The following is a 16,309-nucleotide window of genomic DNA, read 5'->3' as shown; positions in this document are numbered from 1 at the left end:
TAACAGCAACATGGTTGGTTCTTCCTTGCTCCAATAGAGACTGACAACAAATAGCAGTCAAGCAAGGACACCCATACTCATAACCGCTGCCGCAACTTGAACACATTGAGAACAGCATCAATTTGCTACATGTCTGTGGCTGATTTCGCCCTGTGGCGAGTGACATGGGTATCAGACAACACTACAAAATAGGACAACCAATGGGGCCATACTGGGAAAATGTGACTGCGATGTAAGTGGCTCAGCATAAGCCAACATTACTCTGTTTACATTGTCAACGAAAAATACGTCGATGAAAATATTCAAATTGGGCATGAGATGAATGTTTAACCGAAGACTAATATGTTTATACACTGTCACTGATTAATCATATGAAGGCTTCCAAAAATACTTCACTGACGAACAGGCCCAGCCGAGGCGGAACACGTTAGGTTGCGGCTGACGTCAGACGTTACGTACAGCGTGATGATGCAGATTGTTGTTGGTCGCTGGCTTCAATGGTGACATGGCGGCTCGCTGGAGCAGTGAGAATGTGGTGGTGGAGGTCAGGGACTCGCAGGTAACTCCACGCTAAGCAGTTGCGGCTGCACGGGGCTCAGGGATCGTTTGGAGAACGAGCGCTGCGCGGACGAGGGCCGCCAGAGCCGTTGGATTTGCCTCAGGTTGGCCCAGGCAACGAGAGCGCGCATGCGCGGGGGTCAACATTCTTTCCCCCTTCCTGAAAGAAGCAATCCTCTTATTGTGGGGTCACCTAATTTCAAACTATTCTGCAAACAGCACTTCTGTTTTTGGTTAAGATTTGAAACTTGGATTATTGAAGTTATCCCTGTGCATTTTCATATATATTGACGAAAGATGCTGATTTAGGGTCCTTATTGCTCATGGAATAAAAGGGACAGTAGCAACGTGGATGCAAAATTGGCTGAAAAATAGAAAGCAGAAAGCAATGGTCAATGGATATTTTTCAGGCTGGAGAAAGGTTTGTAGTGGAGTTCCCCCAGAGCTCGGTATTGGGACCCTTGTTTTTCCTGATACATATTAATGACCTAGATCTTGGTGTGCAGGGGACAATTCATAGTTTGCGGACAATATGAAGCTTGGGCATGTTGTGAACTGTGAGGAGGATGGTGTGGAACTTCAAGAGGACATAGACAAGTTGTTGGAGTGGGCAGAGTGGTGGCAGATGAAGTTCAAAGTGGAGTAGTGTGAGGTGATGCATTTTGGTAGGAAGAATATGGGCAGACAATATAAAATAAGGGGTGAAATTTTGAAGGGGGTGCAGGAGCAAAAAGACCTGGGCATATATGTGCATAGATCATTGAAGATGGCAGGACAGGTGGAGAGAGCAGTTGATTAAGCAAATAATATCCTGGGCTTTATTAATAGGAGCATAGAGTACAAGTGCAGGGATGTTATGCTGAATTTATATAAGACCTCAGCTGGAGTATTGTGTATGGTTCTGGGCACCACAATATAGGAAGAATGTGAACACGTTTGAGAGAGTGCAGAAGAGATTTACAAGAATGGTTCCAGGGATGAGAAACTTCAGTTATGAGGGTAGATTGGAGAGGTTGGGACTATTCTTCTTGGAGAGAAGGTGGCTAAGAGGAGATTTGATAGAGGTGTTCAAAATCATGAAGGGGCTGGACAGAGTAGATAGGGAGAAGCTGTTCCTGTTCATAAAAGGATCAAGAACGAGAGGGCACAGATTTAAAGTGATTCGCAAAAGAAGCAAATGTCATGTGAGAAAAAGCTTTTTCACACAATGAGTGCTTCGGGTCTGGAATGCACTGCCTGGAAGTGTGGTGGAGGCTTGTGCTAGTGTTTCCACGGAGCTAAAATAAAAGTGAAATACTGCGGATGCTCTGAAATAAAAACAAAAAATGCTGGAAAAGCTTAGCAGGTTTGGCAGCATCTGTGGATAAAGAAACAGAGTTAAACAGTTCAAGTTCTTTGGAATTGACTTGAGAGCTAACTTATGGCTTCTTAACGTGTACCCTGAGAAAATGTTATACAGTCCACACACTGTTTAAGTGAAAGGTCAGAATAAGAGGAAATGCAATAAAGCCTAAAATGGGGTTGCAGAATATGTATGTAAACATATGGTGTGGTAAATAAGGTTGGTGAACTGCAGGTGAATAACATAGAGTGGTAGCAGCACAGAAGGAGGCCATTTAGCCTGATGAGTCTGTGCCAGCTATTTGCAAGAGAAACTTGGCTATTTTTCCTGTTGCCCTGTACGTTTTTTTCCTCTTCAGATAATTGTCCAATTCCCTTTTGAAAGCCATGATTGAATCTGCCTCCAATACACTCTCGGGCAGTGCATTCCAGATCCTAACCACTCACTGCATATGTTAATTTTTCCTTATATCACATTTGATTCTTTTGCTATTCACCTTAAGTTGGTGTCCTCCGTTTCTCAACTTTTCTGCCAGTGGTAACAATTTATCTACTTTGTCCACACCCCCCATGATTTTGGAAACCTTAATCAAAACTTGTCTCAACTTTCTGTTAAGGAGAAAAACTCCTGCTTCTCTAATCTATTTGTGTAACTGAAATTCCCCAATCCTGGATACATACTCGTTTTTTTACTGCACATTCTTTTCTGCACTCTCTCAAATGCTTTCACATCCTTCCTAAAGTATGGTGCCCAGAATGACATAATCTATTTGATTAGAGTTAAGAATTAATAGAGGTGTCATTACTTGACTGGGTGTATTCAATAGGCCACCAACTAGTAGGAAAGATATAGAGGAGCAAATTTGAAGGGAAGTTAGTTCTTCCATCTATGGAGTTGTTTTAATGGGTGCTTAATTATCCTAATATAGATTAGGATGTTAATAGTGCAAAGGGCAGAAAGGGAGGAGAGTTTCTGAAGTGTATTCAGGGGAATTTTCTTGATCAATGTGTTTCTTGCCCAATTGTTGAAGGTGGCAGGACAGGTTGAGAAATTTAAAAAGGCACATGTGATCTTCGACGAGAGGTAGAGCGTACAAAAGCAAATAAGTTACGATGAATCTTTGTGAAACACTGGTTTGGCCTCAACTGGAGTATTGCATTCAATTCTGGGCACCATACTTTAGGAAGGATGTAAAGGCTTTAAAGAGGGTGCAGAAAAAAATAGTGAGAAAGGTTCCAGGAATTTAATTTATAAGGAATTTCCAGTACTTTAATTACGTGGATAGTATGGAGAAACTGGGATTGTTCTCTTAGAAAATAAAAAGGTTGAGAGGGGATTTGATAAATGTGCTCAAAATCATGAGGGATCGAGATAAAATGGACTGAGATGAACTGTTTCCAATGGTGAAAGGATCACAAACCAGAGGACACTGATTTAAAATAAAGGAAGACTTGCATTTTTCATGATCACCCAATGTCTTAAAGTACTTTAGAACCAATGAAGTGATTTTTAAGGAGAATGGGAAAAAGAGCCAATGGTGACATAAGGAAAACATTTTTTAAGCAATATGTGGTTCCGACTTGGAATGCACTGCCTGAGAGTGTGGTGGAGGCCGATTCAATCGTAGCTGTCAAAATGGAATTAAATAAGCACCTTGATAGCGCTGTAAATTTTCTCTGTGGATGGGCAGGGGGAAGGACTTGCTGAGTTGCTCTTGCAGAGAGCTAGCATGGACAATAATGAGCCGAAAGGCCACCGACTGTGCTGTAACCATTGTATGTTTGCATTGTCAGTAATGATCTTATTGTATTTTGTGTGATCATAGTATTAAATGTGCCTTGTTTGTATGATATACTTCATTAACAATTTAGAGGGTTTATATATATTTATAGTATAGGATATTTGAATCAAGGCATGTAGATGATTTTTCTGTTAGGGGAGAAAAAGCCACAATTTTTTTGGCTCCCTCTTGAAAACTTAATAACATTTTATTGATGCCTTTCCCAGGTGGCCACAATTATTGTATGGATCTTGGTTGATTATTCAATGATTGGGATGCAGGGATTGTCAACAAAGCTGAGTATTATCCTGTCATTAACCAATATCCTGTGCAGTGTTCCTGAGTAGAATCCTTGTCTCATTTTCCCTTCCTAGCCCAGGTTATTTTGAAGGCCAGTACCTCTGGCCTGGTTGGTACTAGCTAACTTTGTACAGAATGGGAATTCAGTCTGGAATTTTCCTAATTATATAATAGATAGGAGTTGCACGTGTATCAATTATTGGATTGGACTAGACCTTGGCTTCACATCTAGTCAGTCCCAAAGTTTGAAAAAAATACTACGCTCAAGGATGAGAAATTCTTGGCTTTTTGGAACTCCACCGTTTTAACTTTGTCTCAGACCTCTGCCTCTGTAGACCAAATTGGGCAGAACCATTGAAAGTGCAAGTGCCAGGCAGAGTGGGAGAATAATGCAAATGTAGAGTTGTGATTGGAGGAGTAGCAAATGTAGGAGAGATGAGAATCTATGAGGAGCTGCTTCTCCAATCATGGATTCTGTCTCTTCCATTCTTACTGGCCCAGCTCCTCCAATCACAGGTTCCTTCATTCCTGCTCTTCCAGAGACATAATCTGTGATTGGAGGTTGAGGAGCAATTATTCTGGCTGGATCTGCTGCTGTCATGCAGGAGATTTTCGGCTGTGCTGTCACTTCGACAAACTGCTGGGCGATAAGTCCAACCCGTTCAACATCTTCTGGGAGGCTGAAGAGAAGAAGCATAACAAGGAAAGAGAGGAAAAACAGAATTACCTGGAAAAACTCAGCAGGTCTGGCAGCATCGGCGGAGAAGAAAAGAGTTGACGTTTCGAGTGTTCATGACCCTTCAGCAGAACATGAGTTCAGGGTCATGAGGACTCGAAACATCAACTCTTTTCTTCTCCGCTGATGCTGCCAGACCTGCTGAGTTTTTCCAGGTAATTCTGTTTTTGTTTTGGATTTCCAGCATCCGCAGTAGTTTTTTGTTTTTATTAAGGAAAGAGAGGAGGTGGACTCGGAGCGGGGCCTCCGGCAGCTCTTCTGCTCTGCTTCCAATGTGGCCAAAGCAGGGAGGAGAGAGTCTTAGAAACCCAGAAAATCAGTGCCAGTAACAAGACCAGGAGCAGGTCTGAGGGGGGCTGCCTGGACCGAAAATGTCTTCATGGGTGGCATCCAGCAGAGAGAAGGTCCGCCCCCCTGACATGCACTTCTGCATTATTAAGCAGGGGAGTGGTTTATGAAAACCCTAGTTCATGTTTAACATACCACCAGGGGTTTTGTGGGTGCGTGCGCTCGGCCTTTTCTGCAAACACTGGACTGTGGAGAGGAGCAGGCGGGCAGGGAACTAGTAAGTTGAACTTTATTCTGTTTCAAGTGGTGTCGAGGCCGTGTCAACAAGGAGTGTGAACGTAGCTCATGGTTTAATTTATGTAGAAAAGGACTCAACATCAACACACTGTGTTTAAGATGCAGCATTCAATGATAGTCTGCAAACTGTGGACAGAGCAGGGTGGGGGTTTGTACCAGGCCAGCTGCTGCTCTGGATGCGCAAAGCTTTCTGTGTTCGAGAGTGGGAACCTGAGGGATTATCATGGCAATACTAGGGACCCCTCTCTTTGTTTAAGGCAATCCCATGCACCATCTTTTGAGCATGAGACTATGATTGGCCTCGTGGTATTTAAAATCCTAAGTGAGAAATGATATTCTGTTGCGGAATGTGGCTACTCTCATTCCCATGGTGTTTCATCAAATTGAATGTGTTGATTCTTGGCTGCAGCATAGTTCCACTGAATCTGCCAAGATCTGTCGATCAGCACAGATGAGCAATTGAACTTGAACTTGCTGACTTTTGAGACCAGTGGACAGGTTGCTCGGCCTTTGGGACCTTGACTGCTACCTTTTAAGTTAACAAGGCTGTGGTGGTGGGTGGGTGGGGAGGCATTGACAAACGAGAAGAGAAATCATCAACCATGCAAAAATTCATTAGACCTGTTATAACTTTACATAATGGCTTATGCTTGTCTGATTTCTGTTTCACTGCATCAAATAGTTGGAATTTGAGATGAATCTGATCTTAGTTTTGTGTTTGTAAATTTGGAAGTTTATTTAGAATCCAAATGGGATAGAAAATACTAAGGACCCTGCACTCCACAAATTAACCACTTTGAATGACTGGGACTAAATCACCTTGTCCCCAGAGGTGATGAACAGAGCCTTCTCAGATGGCAACCTTAGCACATGGGTGGTGACACCTTCCTCCTTGCTGAAGCTTACTTGCCAATGATGTATGTAATCCAGCAAGGTCATGTTCTGTTGTTACTGTATTACATGTACGACCTGCATGAAAAGCCGACATGTTGAAATGTTGAGATCACTTTGAATTTATACAGATGCATTGGCCCACAGTCTTGACAGTAAGAGAAGGTAAACAAAGGGAGAACTAATGTTTTTACCCACTTGTATTTGCATTTCGCTGCAGAACAAATCATAAACAATGTTATAATTTTCCAGTCCCTCAGCGACTTTGTTGCTTTGCTCTATAATGTGTACTTGATTCCTTGTCACAAAGAATTTCCAGACCTTTTTTTTTCAGCCTCTAATTTTCAGACCTTTTTGTCTTTGGCCACTTTTATGCCTTGCATAGTCTATCTTTTAGAGTTCTGCTTCTGCCACCAGTAAATTCCAGTGCCCTCTTGAATTAGACTATGCTATATATTTCCATTATCCGTCTGTGCCTGCTCCATACATTCATCACCCTCTGTGTTTAGAGCTATATCTGTGTTCCCACCTTGCTCTGACCTTGATTCCTAGCTGCCAACTGTCTCGAGGGTTGTTGTGGAAACAATAATTCGGAGAGGCTAGGGTATGCGGCAAGAACTGGGAGGAGCATATAGCTAAAGTAAAACAGAAACTGGGAATTTGGGGGTGATTGCAGAGAAGAACCTGGTCATCAGGTACAAGGTATTATTGTACATGGCGCAGACCTGGCACATACCCCAGCCCTGCTGCAAAAGGCACCCAAGCCATCTATCTCTTTACCCGGAGATCGAAAATGGACCTTCTCCATCGGGATGTGATGTACAAACCTCCAGATAAAGGCTGTGGGTTAAATTCTTTAAATGTTGGATCCACTTTGCCAAGATTAGGCATCCTATGAAATGTCAAGACAGTTGGATAAAATGGTTGTGGTGTTTGGATTTTTCAGACACTCAGTAACTGCAAACACTGCACTGAACTCCTCATACAAATTGATTTGGATTGCTGCAAGTACAGGAGGTCTTGTGGTTACGTCGGTAGCGCCCTTGCCTCTGAGCCAGAAGTTCTGGGTTTGAGTCTCATCCCAGGACTTGATGGCCATGGAAGGTGCATTCATTATGCGGACAAACAGGATGATTATCAACCTGCAAATCCTTCCAACACACTCCAACGGCAGATGGTAAGAGTGGGAGAGATTCCTGGTCAGCCGTGTGATGGAAAGAAAGTTGGAGCCTCCACCATCACTATCCATAACGCTAGACTACAAAATGTATGTAACAATGCATGTTGCCATGGCAATTCAGACACCAAGTGATTTGTAGCACATGCACACACTATAAATACAGATGAAAGTTGACCATATTCTGTAAGTGCATAAAACAGAACAAATAGGATCACTAATGCTTGATTGGAAATTCTTATAGATTTATGATTGGCAGTGATATATTTTTTTTTAAAAATGCTTGAGTACATTATTCTTATACGAGCGTCAGAGAATTGAATAAGTATTTGGAGGAAAAAAAACGCAAGGGTATGGGGAAAAAGAGCAAGGGAGAGAAACTAATTGAAAAAGCTGGTGCAGATTTGATGGGCCAAATGGCGGCCACCTGTGCTGTACTATTCTATGATTCTATCAGGACAGTTTGCTCAGGAATATGATCTAGTTTATACATTGCTGTGTTCAGCTTGCTCCTTCAATGAGTATATTGAGGGATTGCAAACAATTGAACATGCATTACCATGGTTTAACTGTCCATACACCCATCTAACTAAGTCAAAGCAGCACAATGTTGGCTGGTGACTTTGAACTCCAACTTAAATCAGTTACTGTACAGGATCATAGATCAACAAATATAAAATCAGGTCTAGGTAAAAGTGGGCATCCAAGCTGAGCATAATTTAAAAAAATGTATTCATGGAATGAGTGTTGCTGAAAGGCCAGCATTTGTTGCCCATTACTTAAAGTTCTTGAGAAGGTGGTGGTGAGCTGCCACCTTGAAATGCTACAGCGTAGGTATATGTGACATAGGGATACAAACAGTGCTGTTAGGAAGGGAGTTCGAAATTTTTGACCGAGACAGTGATGGAACGTTGCAAGTCAGGGTGGTGTGTGACTTGGAGGAGAACTTGCAGGTGGTCATTCATGCTAGATATGACCCCAACCAGTGGAGACTTTTCCCTTTGATTCCCATTGACTTCAATTTTTGCTACATCCCCTTAATATGACACTCTGTGCTACCTTCATGTCAAGTGCAGTCCCCCTCACCTTACTTCTGGAATTCAGTTCTTTTGTCCATGTTTAGCCAAGACGGTAATGAGGACTGGAGCCAATGCCTTCGCAGAACTGAGCTTCAGTGAGCAGCTATTGCTTATTAAGTGCCGCTTGATAGCACTGTTGATGACTCCTTTCATCACTTTGATGATTTGAGAGTATACTGATGGGGCAGTAGTTGGCTGGATTGGATTTGTTTTGCTGTTTTTAACAAGGCATACCTGGGCAAATGTACACAATGACGGGGAGATCCCTGTGTTGTAGCAGTACTGGGACAACTTGGCTAAGGGTGCAGCTAGTTCTGGAGCACAAGTCTTCAGTACCACTGGAATGTTGTCAGGGCCCTGTGACTTTAACTGGTTCTTGATTTCAGTTGGAATGAATTGAATTGGCTGAGGACTGGTATCTGTGATGCTGAGGATCTCGGGTGAAGGCTGAGATGGATCATCCATTTGGTATTTCTGGCTGAAGATAGTTGTAAATACTTCAGCTTTGTCTTTTGCACTGATGTGCAGGATTCCCCTCTCGTTGAGGATGGAGATGTTTGTGAAGCTTCCTCCTCCAGTTTGTTGTTTAATTGTCCACCACCATTCATGACTGGCTGTGGCAGGACTGTAGAGTTTTGATATGATTCTTTGTGGGATCGCTTTGCTCTGTCTGTTGCATGCTGTTTTGCATCCATTTAATCCTGTATTGTAGCTTCATAGGTTGGCACCTCATTTTTTGGTATACCTAGTGCTGCTCTTGATATGCCCCCCTGCTGTCCTCTTTGAACCAGGGTTGATTTCCTGGCTTGATAGTAATGGTAAAATGAGGGATATGCCAGGCCATGAGATCACAGGTTGTAGTTGAATATGATTCTGCTGCTACTAATGGCCAACAGTGCCTCATGGTTGCCTAATTTTTGAGGTGCTAGATCTGTTTTGAACCCATCCCATTTAGCATAGTGGTAATGCCAAGCAGCACGATGAAGGGTGTCCTTAGTGTACAGAAGGGTCTTGGTTTCCACAAGGATTAGCAGTGGTCATTCCTCCCAAAATGGTCATGAACAGATGTATCTGGAATTGGTAGATAGGCGAGGGTGAGACACGTCCTGTCTGGTAGATATGTCCTTCAGGATATTGCAAATGAGAGTCAGAACCATGTTTGAAGAGTTTGGGTAAGAGAACAATTCTTGGATATGGCCCAGGCAAGAGAGTGGACATTAATCCATAACAACAAGGTGTTAACTGGGAACCATGTCTCCCTCAATCCCTTCCTCAAGTGGCTGCTCCTCGAGTCAAAATATGCCATTAATTGTAACCATTGCACAAGTTCTTCATATAACCAGGATGACAGCAGCAGATTTAGTACAGAACCACATGCATGCTTTTTAAGCTTTTATGTGTGGTGCTACTCTTTGTACTGCTTTCTTGCAGTTGGTTATCCAAGTTGCATTAATTTGCAAGACCAGCTGTTGACCAGCAAAGTGTCAATCCGCAAAGATGAAACAATTTCAACATTAAAAGCTGATCAGTTGCTTCCATATTTATGTTGTACAGCGAAGTCTTTTGATGCATGTTTATTTAAAATGTTAATTTGTTATTTATTTTTAATACTAGGCAACTGCGATGTCTGTGAACTGCCATGGCCAGCTTGCAGTGCTCTCCGGGTAAGCAGCTGTTCAGGGATGGGTAGTACCAAGCGTAAACCAGGTGTTAGTTTCCATCCATTAATTTATCCCCAGCTTTATTGCCTACCAGCCTATTTTCACAAGACTCTGCATCATCCTGTAGATTACAAGTTTGCTAATGTTCCTGCTATGATTAAGAGTCATAGTCGATCCAAACCTTCAGCCTTGTATAAATTAGAAAATGGGGAGGGAGGCTCTATTTAGGCTGTGCTTATCCTCTGAACACTGAAACAAAAGTGCTAGTTTAATGTGCTTTCTGCTTTTGCTTCAGGTAATGTACTCGGTGTGATTCAGTAGTTTTATGACAAAGCCATTTCATACTGAGGGAATGGTGACCTTTGACTGAATGGGAAATCAGTGCTGTGAGAAACAATATTGATAGCTGAGTGTCTCCTTTTGGGAGAAAATCACTACCATCCCTGGTGTTTTGCAGTCCTTCAGCTGCTTCATTTTATGCAATAAAACTTCAGATAGAGATGATCGTGGAGAAGTTGTCTCCCAGCTGGAGTACCTCTGGCATGGTATTCAGCCCATTTCCAAATTTTATGAAGGAAATGCTCCCTGATGTACCCATAAGCAGAGTCATTGTATTGTGTGAAGCAAGATCTATTGCTGTTCCTCAATCTGTATGGGCATGGGAGATGGTGTAGATTTTTAAGGATTTATCTTTAGTACTCTTAAGGGTGGGAATGGTCCTTGTACACTGAAGGTACCCACCTCATCCAATCTAGTTTTATTGAAACCTCCAAGTACCCCCTATTATATCGTGTCGATTTCACTACTTCATAACTCATGCCCCCCCACCCCTATCTGATTATGATTAAAAATTGCGGACAAAGTTGTGTTGAATTTTGAGCGGTTGTGTGCCCTGGATCTGTGCTGAATAAGAATTCCCCAGACTCCTTTAATCCCGTTGTGATCAGATGAGTGCTCCGCAGCAGCCCTTGCTTACATTGCCACCCTGATGCAACCACTCAAAGCTGAGTGACATTCCTCTTCCATTTCTGCCTCTGTGTTCAGAGCTGCTTGAATCTGCAAGGTGCTTCTGCACAGGCTACCAGAGCAATGTGTGGGGAAATCGAGAGCACAAGGCAATGTTCAACAGCTTCACAGTGAAGACAGGAGAGGGAAGTTTGTACTGGAAAGATTAAACATTTCCTGTTTAAATATCCAGCAAGAGCAGGAACCTGCTTTCTATATTTTCAGTCACTATACTTGCATGCAATATTAGGAACAGCTTTTCATTATCGATTGGGGTGGTGTGTAGAGGTGGAGAAAGCTGTCTTTTTGTAGATGCAGCAGTATTGGTATGTCACTGCCAATGTTTATTTCTTTACAGGCGCCGTTTCTTGTATGTTATAAACTTAGATGCACCCTCAGAAGTACCAAGAAAGATTGCAAGACAGAGCAAATGGGACATTGGTGCAGTGCAGTGGAACCCACATGAGACTTCCTCCCACTATTTTGCAGCTTCAGTAAGTATTAAATCGGGTTTAACTCATTGGGAATCCTGGCATGTGAGAGTAAAGATAGAAGTTTCACAAACTGCCTTCATCTTTATTATTGAGATGAAAAGGAAAAACTATAAACATTGGAGGTTTCAAATATGAAATGTTGGAAATGCAAAGCTTGTTAAACAGATTCTGAGAGAGATAGCTTAGAGTCTTTGGCAACTTATTAGATAATGTTGAAGAGAAACTTCAGGATGAAAGGCAGGATGGTGAAATGGGCAGTAGCATGGTAGATGGAGTTCACTGGGGAGAAATATGGAATGTTGCATTTTGGGAGGGCTAGTATGGAAAAACATTATACTATAAATAGCATGGTTTTGAAAAATGTAGATAAGCAAGGAGGCCTTGGTATCCACAGACACAAATCCTTAAAGGTGGCATGAAAAATGATAAGGTAGTTCAAATAATCGAAGGGTTACCTGGATTTATAAAAAGAGGACTGGAATACGAAAGCAAATAGATCATGTAAGAAATTTATAAATAGCTGGTATGGCTTCTGTTCGAGTATTCTGGACTATTTTGGTCACCACACTTCAGGAAACATGTAAAGGCACTGGAAAATGTACAAAGGAGTTTTACCAGGGATGAAGAAATTCAGTTATGAGGAGAGGTTAGGGCTGTCTTGAAACAGACGAGGTTATGAATTGACCTCGTAGAGGTTTTAAGAATGATGAAGTTTTAAAAAAACTGTTCCTTCTGGTGAGTGGGTCAATAACTAGAGGTCATTGGTAAAAGATCGAGAGGGGAGATGAGGAGAAATTTTTTCAGAGTTGTTGGGATCCGGAACACATGATCTTGGAATGGTGATTTTTTTCAAGGGAATTGCACAGGTTAGGAACTTGGAGAGTTAGGGAGGAAAAAAACGTGTAGGGGTTGGTGGTGATGGAACGAAGCAGTACAGGTCTTTCAAAGAGCCAGCCCAGAGCCACCTTCTGAACTAAACGTTCCTATGATTTTATGTTTAGATTATGATCTTTCATCAGTTCTGGTATTTAAGTGACTTCAGGCAGTTAGTCTCTAGGCTTTGTAAAATAAGACAATTTATTACAAAGTTATTATTGGTCAAATTGGGACAAATGTACCGTCCATTGTTTCTAAACCTCAGTAACACAGAGGGAATAAAATAAATTTAAAAAGAAAGGATAACTAGCCCCTTGATAGATTCACAAATAGCAGCCTTACAGAGGTGATGGAGGTCCAGGTAAAGACACAAAAATGTCTATCAGTAATAATGCAATATACTAGATAGATGTGCTTACTTCAGGACTTTTGTCTGTTTCTCTTAATGTGTGGGTGTGGTGTTATTGCTGCAGCATGAGGTGTGGCAGTTGTTCAGATTTGTTCTACAATCGTCCACAAACAGCTCTGATCTTGTGTTTACTTGCCTCTCTCATTTGAGCCACTTGAGAGTAACCCCATATCTGTACTTCCATTATAATCAGTATGTCAGTTCTAATGCCCCATTCTGATATCAATATCTAGTGTCAATATACCCCCTAGAGTTTGTAAGTAAAACACACACACAAATAGGATAGTTCAAGCCCACTTGGGGTTTTCGGATTAAATATCAATGTTTCACAAGTATAAATGTTTTGACCCTGATAAATGCAGGGATAGTAGAGTGGAGTTCTAACCCTGACTCAGCCAGCTGAGAGTGTATTGATGCAGTTTCTATTTTGTAGTTGATGTGTGGTAATATCTGGATGTATATTTCAGTGCAACCAGCGAGTGGACCTCTACAAATGGCACGATGGAAATGGCGAGATCCACACTTCACTGCAGGGTCATACTCGTGTTATAAGGTATTTTGTTTAGAATTACATCCTCTGCATAATTAATGTGGATGTATTGCACTGACTCTTAGAGTATTACAGATACTGTTAAAGAAATAATTGTTTGATTTGAAGCAATTGTTGAACCATCAACAAAGGTTCACCGAACTAATTTGTGGGATGGAGGGATTGTCCTATGAGAAAAGACTAAATAGACTGGGCCTTTTTTCTTTGGAGTTTAAAAGAATGAGAGGTGATCTCATTCAAACATACAAAATTCTTAAGGCTCGACAGGGTAGATGCAGGAAGGAAGTTTCCCCTTGCTGGGGGTTCGAGAACCAAGGGACACAGTCTCAGAATAAGGGGCAGGTCATTTAGGATTGAGATGAGGAGGGATTTCTTTACTGAGTGGGTGGTGACTATTTGGAATTCTCTGCCCCAGAGGGCTATGGAGGCTGAGTCGTTCAGTATGTTCAAGACTGAGATCGATAGATTTCTACATATCAGAAACATCAAGGGAATATAGGGATAGTGCAGGAAAATTGTGTTGAAGAAGAAGACTACCATGATCTCATTGGATGGAGTGGGCTCGAAGGGCTGAATGGCCTACTCCTAATTCTTATACTCCTATGTTCTTATTCCTGGGCTGGAAGGAGAGGGATTGTTTTGTTTAGTAAGCTCCGATGACTCTGCCAGTAATATCTTGTTTTCAATACTAAACGTTTTTAATCTTGAGCCGCCTCAGGCAAGGAACTGGGACTTGCAGATTGCTCTGAGAGCCTAAAACTGCTGTCCCTTTCCGTATTTATATTTGTGTAGGAAGGTGAGCGTAACTAGGGGTGGAATGAGGATGATGATGTTGATTGATTACTTGATTACATCCTCGAATGCAAAAGTAACCCTCAGCTTCTTTTCCACTACTGCAGGCCATCATCTTAACCCCTCACCTCCAATGACAAGTGCGAGGAGCACATAGATTTCTTTGTCACCAAGATTGAAACCATCTGATCCACTGTCTCTGTCACTTCCCTCCCCTTAGCCCATCATTCCAAACCCCCTCTAAAGCTCCCCTCTTCCCTAGCCCTGAACTTGTTTCATTCTCTAGTTTCTCTCCTACCTCCTCTCATGCCCTCTGAGCTTATCTATTCCATGAGACCCATCTACTCCTGCCTTGACCTTATTCCTACCTGATTTCCCTGTTGTGGCATCCATGTTAACTGACATTGTTAATTGTTTTCTCTCCTCAGGTTCTTTCACCCTCCCCTTCAAATTTGTTGTCGTCACCCTTCAAAAAACCAACTTTGTGTTAAACTTCCAACAATAAGGTTGTGAAGGCGGAGGCCAGAAGTCAATCTTTATTCAGTTTTAGATTTAATCACAAAGTAAGATACTGCAAATGTTTGGTCCTAACTCGACAACTCATCAGTGTCAATAATTATCTCTTTACACTCTTTTGAGTATACCAATAAAATAAATGAACTAATAATCAAATTAACTAATTAATCATTTAAAGGGCTGTATACAAATAATTAACCAATGAATGCCCCACACCTGTATACACAACTTTAATTTATACAATGAACAGATCCCCCTTGTTTAAATAAAACTTAACAAATGGTATTCATAAACAATATTACTAAACAAATTGAAGAAAAGAATTTTTCATGTTCGCTGTAAAGCATTGCATTCCATGATGACCCTCTTTTAGGTACAGGTGCTCATTTTTGTGAAATAATGAGATAATTGGTGACTTGCATCAGCCCATTGGATCTTGGAGATTTCCTTTTTTCTAACGTTTGTTTCATGCTAACAAGGTCAATCCTTAATCTTTTTTCACTTACACTTTTTGTAGATGTATGTTATCCTACAAGCAACGATTATCTATGTAACATTTAAATTGGCAAACTGTTATCAGTGCACCACTTGTATAGAATTTCCCCTAAAATATTTGACAAGTAGAATCCCATATTCACTGCTTCCACAAGGGCATGTGTTTCTGCTGCTAAAGTACTTTTAACGCCTTTTTTATTTTCTTGGCTTTCTAAGCTAAAGGGCAACATTTCCTATTTTCACCCACTAAAAATATTATGAAACCAGCTGCACTTGAATGCCCCTGAGGAAGATTGACAAGAAAAGTATCACTAAAAATAACTAGTTTCATGTTCTTTGGGTCACTTAAGAATGGAAGCTTAACTATGTATTTCTCCATATTTATTATTTTTTTAATGTTTAATTTGCCCTTTAAACATCCTTGACTTAAGGCTGCTTCAATACTTATTTCCAATACACTAAAACTAGCATTTGGTCTTGTCTGAGTGCATAACCAATTCAACTGACCAATCAAACTTCACAACTGCTGTGTTTCTTCTTCAGATGAGACATAATTTTTCTGTGATGACCTAGCATGATTAACCAGGATAGGAGTAACATTCTCTAAATAGGATTACTGATGCAAAGCACTCCAGACTTATTCTGCTTAATGCCTAAACCAATATTTTTAATAGCCCCGAAAGCCTGACTTCCAATTTTAAATTCCACTTTAATCTTATTAATAATGCATTTCTCAAATTCCACAGTACCACCCCAGAGGAAATTGACATGCATCATGAAGATGCCCTTTATGATGCTATTAAAGCATTGTAGGATCAGTTTTTAGTTGAACACAGTCTACTTTCAGCAAAACAGATCTCGCCAAAAAATACTGCACCCTTGAGGCATCATTCAGGTCATAAACACATTTATTTAGTTCCCATAGTTCCCTTTCTGCATTGCCTCTTTATGTCGTTTTAGAAACATTTCACAGTAAAATTTTTCACCCTGTAGAAACATAGCTTTTCTGTCAATTGATCCACAGTCCCATGAATATGTGGCAAAAGAGCTAAAGAAACTTTCA

General features: G+C 41.3%; 1 protein-coding gene across 3 annotated transcripts in view; it reads left to right on the top strand.

The window, feature by feature from the left end:
* The first annotated feature begins 237 nt into the window (after positions 1-237).
* The window catches only part of wdr59 (WD repeat domain 59), a 90,754-nt gene continuing 74,682 nt past the window's right edge, over positions 238-16,309 (top strand). The window contains exons 1-4 of one of the 3 annotated variants that reach the window (XM_078544045.1): positions 238-559; positions 10,063-10,112; positions 11,473-11,608; positions 13,361-13,446. In XM_078544045.1, coding sequence (XP_078400171.1) covers positions 506-559; positions 10,063-10,112; positions 11,473-11,608; positions 13,361-13,446 — 326 coding nt within the window. In that variant the 5' untranslated portion in view covers positions 238-505. The remainder of the gene's footprint in view (positions 560-10,062; positions 10,113-11,472; positions 11,609-13,360; positions 13,447-16,309) is intronic. The other 2 variants (XM_078544047.1, XM_078544046.1) reach the window with 2 other exon arrangements.

This window comes from Cetorhinus maximus, chromosome 6, assembly GCF_964194155.1.
Source record: "Cetorhinus maximus chromosome 6, sCetMax3.hap1.1, whole genome shotgun sequence".
NCBI classification, from domain to species: Eukaryota; Metazoa; Chordata; class Chondrichthyes; order Lamniformes; family Cetorhinidae; genus Cetorhinus; species Cetorhinus maximus.
The sequence above is the reverse complement of the archived record's forward strand: the minus strand, read 5'-3'. Positions and strand labels throughout refer to the sequence as shown.